The 13,900-nt window shown below is 41.6% G+C and overlaps 1 protein-coding gene across 2 annotated transcripts in view; it reads left to right on the top strand.

Moving 5' to 3' along the window:
- SV2C (synaptic vesicle glycoprotein 2C) overlaps window positions 1-13,900 on the top strand; it is a 141,120-nt gene that overhangs the window by 98,179 nt on the left and 29,041 nt on the right. For both annotated transcript variants that reach the window (XM_069962771.1, XM_069962772.1), the window contains exons 5-7: window positions 7,652-7,785; window positions 9,303-9,392; window positions 10,179-10,289. In XM_069962771.1, the coding sequence (XP_069818872.1) occupies window positions 7,652-7,785; window positions 9,303-9,392; window positions 10,179-10,289 (335 nt within the window). The remainder of the gene's footprint in view (window positions 1-7,651; window positions 7,786-9,302; window positions 9,393-10,178; window positions 10,290-13,900) is intronic.

Here is a 13,900-nt window from a genome sequence, read left to right as displayed (position 1 = left end):
CCATTAAGTTTAGTTATTACCTACAATAGTATAAATGTTAGGCTATAATAGTTCAAGCTACCATTCATGATTTACAAAAATAATGGAAGTGGCACCAGTTTCAGACTGGTTCGAAGGAAAACAGATGGATCCCTTGGTGGGTTCCTGAACATTGGTTATATGTGTCTCAGCATTGTGCTCTGATATGCACAAAATTTCTGCAAAATTTTCTGTTTTGTGAAAATCACAGTCAATTTGAAGTGTTTTTTATTTCTGTATCCTAAATTTCAAAAAAAGGTATAATAAACAATAGCTTCATGTAACTTTATGGTGGTAGACCTTAGGCATCCCGGTCTGATAGTGGGTGACACTGACAAGGTTTTCAATGTCAAAATTTGACTTTAAGCTCTAAACTTGAAAAAGGTTTCATCAGCAAAAAAGTTGCATCAGTGAACTAAAATTACATACTGTATACAATTTCCCAGAAAATAAGACAGTGGCTTATATTAAATTTTACTCAAAAACAGTCACTATGGGGGAGATTTATCAAAGGGTGTAAAATTTAGACTGGTGCAAACTGCCCACAGCAACCAATCACAGCTCCATCTAAATTTTACACCCTTTGATAAATCTCCCCCTATGTCTTATTTCCAGGGCATGTCTTATTTCACCAGGCCCTTCAGCCGGGGGAGAGAAATAAGAACCTCCCCAGAATACTCACCTCCTCTGGACCTCCCCAGAATACTCACATCCTTGCGGGACAGATGGTGGCGTGCAGTGGGACGTGCTGGCAGGACGGGGGCAGGGGCGTGTGGAGTTGTGCGTCGGACTGTGAGGCGGTGTGCGTTGGGAAGGGCAGTGGGACGGGCGACGGTGTGTGTCGGGACATGCAGAGGACGTGGGGGCCATGGACCAGACTGCCTGCGGTGCCGGCAGTGAAGCCCCACAACGGGTTTAGGTGGCGATGGCTGGCAATGGACTGCCTTACTTTCGGGGGGCACCTTACTTTTGGGGAGTGCCCTAGGTTAGGGTAGGGGGTGCCTTATTTTCAGGGGGATGTCTTACTTTAGGCTAGAGAGTAGGGTAGTTGGGATGTCTTATTTTAGGACGGTGTCTCATTTTTGGGGAAAACATGATAGGCTTTGAATTTCCACTCTTTTTGATACCACAGCCCAACATTATGCATCACATGTGCATGCGGACATTTGGGTGCTGCTTTAAATTCTATTCTTTTCCACATATCCAGTGTCAGCTGCCCTGATATACACAAGTAGATTAGGTATATCTGAAGAATTATATTATAGGTTTTTTTTTTTCTTATTTTGCCTATGTCCGCAATCCCTTTCATACATGAGTATTAGTAAATTGGACAATGAAGATAAAAGCATTGGAATGAGCACCTAAGCAATATATTTGCAGGCAAAGCAATAGATGTGTATCTTATGGCTTATGTTTTTGTGGCATAACCAGTGAAGTAAGCAATTTTCCAATGTCTTTTACATAAGCTCCTGTAATGAACTTGCTTGCTCTTGCCAGCTGCTGCTTTTTTCATGCACCATATACCTTGCTGATAACCCCTTGTTCTGTTACGGAACCACCAGAGTAGGGAATCATGTAAGTCACAATTGGCTTGGTGCAAGACGGGTTGATTTCAACAAATTTCTGTATTTTAACCTCAGACTCCTCAAGTAGAATGATTGTTCCCAATAAGATTCCTAAGTCACCAACTCCAAAATAGTCATCTATTGGTGACAGGTTCACTGTTAGTATCAAAGTCTGAAATATAACCAGGGTTTTTCAATAGAATCACAGTCAGAATTACACAAATCAAAAGATGAGAAGGAACTGTAATCAGTAGTCAAGCCAGAGGATGAACCACAGGAACCAGGCAATAAATCCAATGGATGAGACAGGAGTGTAATCCAAGAACAAGCCTCAAGGTCAGGAAGTCAATAATTAATGCCTGATGTCATCAGAGACCATTGGGTGTTATGGAAATCTGAAATAGTAGGGAGACCCATCCACCATTGGAGCAACAGAAGAGGTAGAGGTAGCATTCCGAGCCTAGAAAGTATCAGTTTTTATTATGTCTGGATTGCTTACTACTCTATTTACTCTCTACATTTTTTCACAATATTTTTTCCACTACACAGTCAAGTCACCATATTATGACAACCAACTAATATCCAGAGTAAATGCTATGTAGAGCACACACAACAGCTAGATTGACTGGGAGTGACTGACTAATGTCCTGGTAGGAGCCATGTTGACTGCATCCCACATATGCTGGAGGGTGCATAGGAGAGAATCTCACGTTGCCTTGCTGAAAGATTCAATCTGCCCCAAGGAAGACAAGCATGTTTAAAGGGAATCTGTCAGCTCCTATGGAGGGGGAGTGGTTATGGCTTCATGCTGCACTTCGTGACGCACTTTGGCCCACCTCACCGCTCCCCCTCCCAGCTTGTATCAAATATTCATTGCGGTCAGTGTAGTGCGCGGACGCTCCCTCAGGGATTCGCGCATGCGATGTAGTGCGTCGGAGTGGCGCAGGTGCACTGAGGGCCAAAGCCTAACCCCTCAATGGCTTCGCTCAGTGACACTCCGTCGCACTGCGGCACATGTGCGAATCGCCGCGGGAGCGTGCGCGCACCACACTGACCGGGTGAGCGCAATGAATATTCAATACAATCTGGTAGGGGGAGTGGTTAGGCGGGCCAAAGTGCGTCACGAAGTGCGTCACGAAGCCATTACCACTCCCCCTCCATAGGAGCTGACAGATTCCCTTTAAGTGTATGTGCAAGGATGGACTTATACCCAAATTGGTTGACAGCACCTTCCATGTGGGTTGGATCAAAGAATGCCAAGAAAACTTTACTTGACTATACCACTGCCACCACCAACAGCAGTGGTTGCAGGGTGTTTGTTCTCTGATGTTTCTCACCTGACATGTCCAGTCATTTGATAAAGCAGAAAAAATGACTTTTTGGGAAGACAACCCTTTGCAGAGGACCAATTCGGATACTGCCGAGAAAATTGAAGTTTTTCTGCAGATCCAACTCCGTTAGCACTTAGTATGCCCACCAAGTACCAAGACCCTATATGAAATTTAAGGGGAAGGATGGTCTTGCAAAAGAAATTGAGTTTGATTTCTACATTAGATCAAACTCACGTTTTATGTTGCCTATTATGCATCTACACTATGTCCTGCTCTCATGTATACAACACCCCTTGCTTTACTCTCCTCTCCTGTGGCTTCTACAACTCCTTACTATTTCTCTAGTATAAAGATTCCCAGCAGTCATCTCTTCAGGCAGCAGCTTAGTATTTCACAGTGTAACAACAATACCTTCTATCATTCATTCCTGTCTTGCTTATGAATTCCGCACTACATCAAACCGTTACTTTCCCTATTATTTTAATTTGTCTCAGTCACCAAAGAAGATCAATCTATAATTGCTACAAGCACCATGAACCTGTCTAGCAGAAATGCATATTTTACCAAGTCTGTGTAATACAACGTTAGATCCATTAAAGTACAAAAGACAAACCTTGTACAAAGGCAAATACCGTTGAACAAATGTTCAGAATGGTTCTAATCATTTCAATGGACAATGTAAACCAGGGTGTGATAATTGTAATGTTCCATTAGTATATGAGACTTCACGGTAATTTGTTTTACTATATTTGCTTCAGTGTTCCTACTTTATAATCCATCACTTTGACTGATTAGAGATTCTTGGTGATTCATTTAGTCATTCCATGCAAGCAGCGGACTGAGAAGGTGATATTGAATTTCTGCAGCGAATTACAGTGTTTCCATGGCTAGAACTCTACAAAACTGTATTCATTTGCTAGCTGTGTGGCCGACTTTGTTCTATAGTCTGTAAAATTGGGAATAGGACATAATACTGGTTACTTTAAGCTGTATTGATTTACCACTTTTTTCTCTTAAAAAGGTGAATTATGGAATTATGGAATTATGCAATGTTTGTTTGGTATAAGTTTAGTTGGTAGGTTAAATGTAATGGCCTAAAGCTAGCCAAACACTGGAAAATGTTGCTGAATTACTAAATTGCTTTTCTAGATGTCACTGACAGTATTAAACAAAATTACTTTCATGCTGCCTGAACCATGCTGCTTTGATTGATAGATCTCTCCCCATACCCAATTAGAAAGAGAGAGAGAGAGAGAGAGAGAGGGAGAGATGTTCTAATCAAAGCTAGTGGGCAGTCAGAAGTTGGGGGACCACCAGACTTGTGGTTCGGGCAGCATGGAAAGTATGACAGGTTCCCTATGACAGATGACAGATCTCCAGTTGATCTGTGACATATTAGACTTCTATCAATGGGGGGCATATCGCTCATTTGGCTTGCATAAGTTTCACTTTATTGATGCTGACTGTGCTCTACATTGTGTGTCAAAAGACAACACCTAAGATCGATTAGATAAGTGTCTGATATATCAGTTTTGCACAACCACAATAATGTAAAAGTATGAATGCTTTATTAACATATTGATATTTATTGTTTGTCCCAACTTACATGTGTAATTGATTTTGTATGATATATATATATATATATATATATATATATATATATATATATACACACACACACACACACACACACACACACACACTCTAACCTCCTACCTTTACCCCTGAGGAAGTTTTTCTGCAGAACAGAACACGTGGGGCATCTTCTCCTCTACTCACCCTGGTGAACACTAGCCATGTTGCCTTTTTTACCTGTTTAATCTTTGTTGAATTGGTTGGCTTACCTTGTGGATCTGTTAAACTAGCACTTTTTTGTCGGTGACACACTATATTTGAGCCAGGAGTGGAGTTATGGTGTATGTTTTAAGTGTTTTTAAGGTTTTGGAGGTTTTTGTCTAAGTATAATTGTTAATAAAGCATATTGAGATTTTTACATTATTGTGGTTGTGCAGTTCATATATACCTACTTCCCTTTTCTTTTTGGTTGTTTGCTATTGTTTGTAGCAGGTGGACTAGCACACCCTTTTGGCTACCTGTGGTGCCCGTCTGGACTTTGGGTATTAGGTAATATATCAGTTTTATCAAAATTATGAAACGTAGGCCCACAAGAATATAGAAGACTATCTTGAGAGAAGGAACAGTTCAGCTCAATAAGTTCTTCTCAACCAGGTGGTTTCTTTATTGTCAAATATGCATGCATTAAGGAGGGAAATCTTATGTGTTTCAGTGATATACACCTTATACACCAAAACACATAAGAAGTCCCATCAACACAATAACACAATAGTTGGTCCCTTATACAATGGGACCTAAAAAGTCCAACAGGGCAAAAAAGGGCAACTTCATTTGGTGTTTACTTTGGTATCAATCATTAATAATAGGGACTTTTTTTTTATTCATTTACAGATAGTCTGTATTCCTATTGATGCTGCATCCAGCATGTACAATGATAATATACTTAACAATACAAATAAGAGTTGCAGATGTTCTATATAGATGGGAAAAAAGTCATAAAATGTCTTCTTTTTGTATGCCTGAAGGTTGGAATCACACACAGCAGGGTTGTTTTTTTTTAAACTGTCATTGCAGTTTTTGCGCCAAAGCCAGAAGTCGATTCAAAGGGGTGGATCTCAATGGATAAAGTCATTAGAATAGACATTATGTAAAAAAGCTATATTATATTATGAAAGAAATGTAATAACAATTATTTCTATTTCCTGGAATACACCTTTAAGAGTTGTATAAATTAGATTTGCATTGTATTGGTTCCAATAATCAGGCATCTCACTGTTTCTTTGGACGACAGAGTAAAGAATGCTATTGTAATAAATATAGGAGAATAAAGAATTATATCAAGAAGCTACACAATACTGTTATTAAGCCTACTTAATACTATGCACAATGAGGACTCTCACTGATTATATCCCAAAGATACATTGTTGTGTTAAATATCTGGAGCCAGTTGGTAAACCATAGGAGAGAAAGCCGGCGTAAAAGAAAAAGTAATTAAATAGTTGGATCCATGACTGTAGCAGATAAGATAAACACGTAACACAAAGGGTGGAAACACATTCACTGCAGCTTCAATATTTGGATGGGAAAAGTGACTCAGCCGCAGCTCATTAATCATTTTATCAAGGCCGTTTCCGCATTATACCATGATCATAGCCAAGAAGAAATCTACATTCATTGCACTTATTGTGAGCTAAAGGGTGACGGAGATAAACCTGCACAGTGGATATGGTGATAGATGGTGTATCGTCTGGACGAAGAATAGACAGGGCACTATGGTAGCTGTGCTCAGCAGGCATCGCTGCCGTGTCACTGAAGGACATAGGATAATAAATAGAATGGACTGATACAGAATGTAAAAGGCAAAGAAACTTTCTACAATATGGAAAAACTGTATAATATGTTAGAATGTGTTTTATATACTTAAAAATAAAGAGAAAGAAGCACACATAGTAACTTAAAAAATTGCATTGCGGTAATTGCATTCATCTCAGGCTTTTTCTCCCCATGGGTTGCATCTGAAATTGCTGGTGTGTTCTTGTGTTTGGAATAGGCCTGAGTTGCAATACTGGAAAGTACCCCATTGGAGATTAGTGGGGCCGTCCGTGGAAATTAGGATTAGGATTGGGGTATTTCCATTGGAAGATATTATCCTCATTCCACAAGGAAGGGGATAACAAGCTGAGCTGTAGGGGGTCTGACTGTTGAGACTCTCACTGATGATGAGAACAGGGGTAAAATGTCCCCTGAAATTAATGGGGTGCACCACAGTTGCGCAGCAGTTTGCGTGTGCTTTGTGTTCACTATAATAAAGAGGAATTCAAGGATGAAACAGTGTTGGTAAACAGTCAAGAAATAGATGAATTACAGCACCTAGCCCAGAGGCCAGGGAGTGGTCAGCCTTCTCTGTTGGTATCCCACTATATGTAGGCCGCTGACAGTGCAGTACAGCTGCCATTAAGTCATTGGGATTTGAAGCTCCCGGCATCATAATTAATCATAAAGCCAGGAGTTCTGTGATTCTGGTCTGTAGCACATCTTCTGTGCACAGACCATAATCCCGGATCGCATAAATGCTCCCTAAGCTTTGGTAAATAAAGTAGTTTACAAATATGGTAGGAATTGATCATTAATAGTTACATAAATTTAATAAAAACCTGCATCCTGGGCAAGAGCCCCGATACAGCTGTGTGCAGATTGACGTCTTCCTTTTGGTGGAGTTCCTAATGGAGCTGCTAATTCCTAATCATGTTTCAAGGCTCTTTTAGGGGTTGGGCACTGACTTACAGGCATTGACTTACAGGGTAGTTACATTCAATATGTGGCAGTATCTTTCTTCCTTCTATAGGAGAGCTGCTTTGCATATGTTTTGTCTGGCCTAGCAGACTCTCCCGGAAGATACCTCACCACCTTAGTAATACATACTTTTCCTTATATCTTGGTAAATTCTTTTCTCCCATTGAATAAGCTTTCTCCATCTATTTCCATTTCTCCCCTCCTCCAATAGTAAACCCTTTTTCTGTGCAAATGTCTAATGGAGTCAACTGAACCAGAACTGGGTTATGTATTATTAGATTCAGGATCAGAGGTCAGATTATTAAAAAGCTGGGCAATCCATATGACACTAATCTTGTTGACTATATGACTATTCTTTATGTCTTTCAGGATGGAGTTTTAGTATGGGATCAGCCTACCAGTTCCACAGCTGGAGAGTGTTCGTCATTGTATGTGCATTACCCTGTGTCTCCGCAGTTGTGGCTCTAACATTTATGCCAGAAAGTCCACGATTCCTATTAGAGGTGAGAGTTGAACTAAGAAATAGAGTAGTAGTAGAATATTGACTATATCTTCCTAAAGAAATAAAAGAAATGCAATATTAGAAGATTTCATACTGTCTCTTCTCATCACAGCCACGGATCACCATCTCATGTCAAGGACAACACAAATCAGATAGCAGTCTGCCCAGTCCAATCTTATCATTTACACAACATCTATCTTCTGTCTATAGTCATTTAGGTTCAATGAGTCATCGAGTACATTTCCCATAATGCATATTGACCTCCAAAGTGATTGGTTGTATAGATTGACACATCTCCATTTTCAGAAACTTTTAAAAGGAATCTATTATCACATGCATGCATAATAGCCTGCTGGTGTGCACTTCTAGCTTGTAGCACTCTGCAGTTTTCCTTTCTCAAATCTCTAGTAGAGTTCAGCAGAGGTTTATGCCAGTGAGGTGCTTTGGTGCACTGGTGGTCTAGAGGGCACCATTTACCACGCCTAGCAGCTTTATAAAGGAATTCCCCTTTTCAATATGCATGAAACTGTTACAGTGCCCATTATTACAAATAAGTATATATATCCCCCATGTTCCTAACGTCCTTACAGCTGGCCAGGAACTCACCTGCATGCACCGTAACAGCACTCTCTTAGTGGCCCCAGGCTTCTACTGCGCATGCGTGCAAGTTTCTGGCCAGCTGCAAAAACATTTTGGGAGGCATTTATTAAGTCCGGCGTTTTTTACGCCGGACGTAAAAATGCCCCTGCAGCTCCGGCGCTACGGAGATTTATGTAGAGGCGGACTGCCTCTACATAAATCCCGTGTGCGCCGTTGCGCACCGCCGAAAACCTACGCCAGTTGAGGACTGGAGTAGGTTTTCGGCGTACATTTTGGCGGAACGGATGATAAATCGCGCGGACTCTGAGTCCGCGCCCTCCGTTCCGCCCACTCTCCGCCCCTTTTCCGCCCCCTTTCCGCCCCCTGGCGTACTCGGCGGAAAGTGCCGATTTGCGAATATTTTATTCGCAAATCCGCCATTTTTGCTTAAAAAAAGACGCAAATCGGCACTTTCCGCCAAAAATCATCCATTCGCCGGATGATACATGTGGCCCTAAGGGTATAGGGATATTTATTTGTATCGGGGTGCTGTATTATGAAAAAGGGGTAATTCTGTTGATTTGTGGGACGTTGTAAAGGGTGCACTTGTGGGCTCTGCACCATCCCCAGTGTACCCAAGTGCCTCATTAGCATAAAATTATTTTTGAATGTCCATTTTGCCAGTTTCCCAGGATAGTACAGCTGATAGGGCCACACTAGCATTGCAGGGGGAATGTGGCATCACATGATCAATAGAGTGGGTCATCCACTGTCTATTACATCAGTGTGCCCTACTGGAGTATAGACAAGATTGCATTTTTAGGACATCCCCTTTAGGAAATAATACACAGTTTGTTATGGTGATTTCTTTTTAAACAGATGCACTCCCATCTGCATCCAATTATTCTCTTAACACTATATATTATTTCAATGGTATAGATTGGAAAACATGATGAAGCCTGGATGATCTTGAAACAAATTCATGACACAAATATGAGGGCTCGTGGACAACCGGAGAAAGTATTTACAGTGAGTATTTGCAGTTTACTGCTTTTTGTGAGGCGTAAAAATGGCCACCTGCTCCTCAATCATAGAAGTGTACAAGACAATAAAACTGATCTGCCAGCATTATGCTATAAAGGAGGACTAACTAAGCAGATTAATATGTAGTTTAGTAAAAAATGATTCGGGGTAACTTTTCATCTAAAGCATAACTATCATTTCAAAAGATTTTTTAAAAAGCTGCACCTCTTACTACTGGCATTGAGCCCGCTTTGTAGTTCAGAGATGAAAAGGAAGCCTTGACTTACCTTTTCAGAAACATTGTGGATCATCTCCGGCAGGTAGAAGGCTCAGCTTGCAGGTACAACGCCTAGACTTTTTCTCTCTCCTTCTCTCTTCGCACTTAGTACATGCTAAGCCCTACCCACTTTCTATGGTCTGTCCTGATTTAGCTGTTCCTAGAGACAGATTTTCCCTAATAAAAAGCAATGGACGGCAGTTTTAAGGGATGTAAAACACCTACTGGACATTACTTTGAGTTGTTTTTCTAGGGCAAGGAGTAATTTTTGGTCAAATAAGAAGGCTTTTCATATGGAGGGAAATTCTTTTCCCTCCAGAGTGTAAATATCTACTCGTTTTAGCTACAATGAACATTGTGTAAGCAATGTAATTAATTAGAGTAAAAAATTAGAATGTGAGCCACATTGGAACTGATGTGAATTGTGTCACATTTATTTAGGTGCTATATAGGAACATGTCCAGACTGGACAACACGATTTGCTGTTTTGAAAATAAAATGTTTTTTTTTGTTAGGTCCATAGAATCAAGACTCCAAAACAAATAGATGAACTTATTGAAATTGAGACAGACACGGGCACTTGGTACAGAAGAGGTTTTGTAAGGGTTCGCACTGAACTGTATGGGGTAAGTGAAATAACAAGAATAATCTATTGACGGGAACCATCTAAGGGTTCCTTTGTTGGGCAGATAATTCTCCCATATGAGTGTTAAACATCTATGTACAAGTCAATCAGTGGTGCTTGAAAGGACAGCTTACACACTACAATTGTCAAGAATGAAGGGGAGTGCAATTAATCACAAGTTAACTTACATAGATCTGTTCGAGTCTGCTTGTTCAGACCTGTACCGATTGTAAGAACGAGCCAGGAGATAACCATGATAAGCGTGGTCCACTCCTGGCTCTGTGTCACGTGATGAGTCGGGCGCCTTATGTAAGTCTATAGAGCCCGACTCTCACTCACGCGGAGAGCTGACTGCGCTATAGTGCGGTCCTCTCCTTGCTCATTCTCACAATCAGATCAGGTCTAAACACTCAGACCCAGACCGATCAAAAATGTTGACATGTCCTCATTTCTGAGGGTGTGAAGTCACATTGGGACCTGGTGTCAATATTATTGGGGGCCCTGTTACTGATTTTGACTTTGAGGCCCAGGTGCATCAGTATACACTACTATTCCATCTTTCTTAGATATTCTCCTGTCTTGACATAGCCATGAAATTCCAGCTACAGTGTATTTGACTAGTTAGATTATACTTTGTGCAAAAAGTTAGCTTTTCTTATAAAAAAAAAAAATATTCTGCCCCAATTTATGTTTATGTGAATAAAAAATGGATCTATCTTTAACAATATCTAAAAGTAATCCCATTTTTTCCCTATTTTTCGTGTTTTTTTTCAAAAACTAGAAAGCAAAACACAGTTTCTGGTATAATCCTGATCTAAATGCCTAATTCTATTCCCAGCTCAAACCAACATGTAACAAGTGATACAGATCTACTAGTATCAAAATCCCTCAGCTTTACAGCATCAGATGTCTGCTTGATCTGTGATTACCCCGATACGGCAATGTTATCTTTTATGATATTATCCACTAATCTTTTCCTTCTGTCTGACTAGGTACATCTAGGCTGCCAGCAGTCATAAAAAGCAAACCCAGCAGGAGCTAATATTAGCTAGCAAAAGTGCAAGTTGCAATAATTTCAATGCATTCATCCTTTAAATATTAAGCAGATGGCAATCTAAGTAGCACTGCGTTGTGCCAGTCTGCACTTTTTGTTTTTCAAACCTACGAACTTCTAGCGCAATCTTCCATAGATAAGAAAACTACGGAGAAATCAGTGAAGTTATGGTCAATGTTAAAGTCATTTGTCAGATTTATCTGACAAATTTTCGAAGCCAAAGCCAGAAATGGATTTGAAAAGAAGAGAAATCTTTGTCTTTTCTTTACGACCTGTTCTGTGTTTATAGTCTGTTCCTGGCTTTGGCTTCAAAAATCAGTCAGATAAATCTCTGTGTAAATGCATTCTCATATAGGAACGTGATCAATTAAAAGGAAATATGATCCAGACGGCACCTGTATGATAATATACATTATCATCATCATCTTAATCATCATGTTTAGGCTGGTTTCACACATGGCAGCTTTTTGGAAAACTGTCACTACAGGTTTAGAGCCAAAGCCACTGGGAATCCGACTGTTAGGAGACATATAAGTGTTTTTTTTTTATTTTGCCTATTACTTTGAATTCACTTCTTGTTTTGGAGAAAAAACTGTTATGGCAGTTTTCTAAAAACCTGAAATAAAGAAGGAAGAGTTGTATGCAGGGCCGTATTTACCACTAGGCACTCGTGGTCCGGTGCCTAGGGCAGCACCTTGCAGAGAGGCAGCACCAGAGAGCAGGGGGAAGAAAACAACTTTTTTTTTGTTTAGACTGTTTAGACTTGCCAGTAAATCTGGTGTCTTTTCAAAAGGGGGTGGGGGTTTGGGGTACAGTGGTATTGGTCAGGTCTGGTATGGCGGTGTTAAATATGATGCCTGAGCTATCACCTACCAATCTACCAATCCTGTATGAAATTTGTTAATGTTTTAATCAGTTTAAAACCATGAAAAACGTGATTCAGACAATAATTCTACATGTAGAGAAATGCATATGGCCAAAACCACACTCCCATTTCTCCATGATGCTAACTGGTGCGTGAAGATGGGGCGCCTTCAGGTTTAGTGCCTAGGGCAGCAGCAGCTATTAATTACGGCCCTGGTTGTAAGATAAACATTTGTGCAAGTATTCACACCCAACATCTGGACTAAGTTGGTCTTTTCAAAAAGTGTCCATTAACATGTATATGCAGTGTCCCAGAACATACAGACTACTACTCCTATTATGGCCATTTCTATTGCTGTGTCAATGCCTGTTCTGGTAAGTGTTTGCACTGCAACTGCTGCTGGTTTTCCCCTAGTATTCTCTGGTAATGTGCATTTTCATGTGTATTGTCATGTATTCCTGTGTATTAGTACAGTGTACAGTGGTATGCAAGGCTGTTGATCACGTGACCTGTAACCATGGTTCCTCCAATGGCCGACTAGTTCTGGCCAGGAGCAACCATGTGACCTCCCACTTCCTCCTAACAAGTTAGTCTTCCCCCTGCTTACAAGCAAGGAGGATGTGTGTCGTCCCTCTCCTGCCTCAGAGGAGTTGGGCTTTTTCTCTGCAGCTTCTTCACCATAAGAAGAGTGACTGAGTCTGCTGCTATATTCAAGTCTTCGGCTGTATCTGCCTGCTCAAGTGTCCGGAGTCTTCTCTCTCATCTGGGTGTCATTCCGATATCTCTCCTCATCGCTACAAGGATTCACAGCAAGTATTATTCTCAAGCTAATCCACCCAGCAACGCTATTCCTCTCATACTCCTACTCCCATCATCCGGCACGTATTCTCACAGCCTATGCAACACCACTCCTGCTTTATTTGTCCAAGCCTGCTATATACCCGGTTGCATCCGGACAGAACTGTTGCTACTAGTTACCTTATCTATAATAAAACCGCTGTTACTGAACCCTGGCATTGGTGTCCACTAACTGGTGCCCTGACTAAGTGCAGCGAAGAATCGCATGCCCATCATCACCCGCAGATTCCACAGACCGGCCCTACAGCTGTGCCGCCCTCAGGCCTATACCGTGACAAGTATAACCCCTGCAGCTGCCCCGGTCATTGCCCGCTCATAACACCAGCACTGCGGAAGTGGCCCCCAGGGGCCAGGGCATCGCATTTGGCGTCACGAACAGGATACAGACTGTGTTGTGCCAACTGTCAGTGCCCCCAGAACTGTACTGCTACCCCCCAGAGACTTTGCCGATTACTATGGGGGTGATTGAGGTGTTTCGGGCCCTAAACAGTACACAAGATGGCCGCCGTCTTCTTCAATTTCTGGCTGCGCCATACCCCGGAGAGGAGGGGGTTAACTGCCATTCGGCCGAGAAGCGGGAATTGCTTGGCGCCATTGATAATGACTGTGTCTCTCCTGATTGGCCGGCCGCTTCCACTGACGTCATTGTTGCTGGGCAGACTTTGGAGCCTGATCCTCCAGCCTGGCGCTCCTCCCCTTCCTGCTACAAGTTCCGGCCAGTGGAACGCAAGATGGCGGCCTATGAAGAGCACCTGCCTGCAGCCCCAGCGCTTGTGATGCCTACACTGCCTGAGAGTCTGCCTCTGCTCAATCCTGCGTGCCTGCTAATGCCGCT

The sequence above is a fragment of the Dendropsophus ebraccatus genome, chromosome 3 (assembly GCF_027789765.1).
Source record: "Dendropsophus ebraccatus isolate aDenEbr1 chromosome 3, aDenEbr1.pat, whole genome shotgun sequence".
Classification (NCBI taxonomy): Eukaryota; Metazoa; Chordata; class Amphibia; order Anura; family Hylidae; genus Dendropsophus; species Dendropsophus ebraccatus.
The sequence above is the reverse complement of the archived record's forward strand: the minus strand, read 5'-3'. Positions and strand labels throughout refer to the sequence as shown.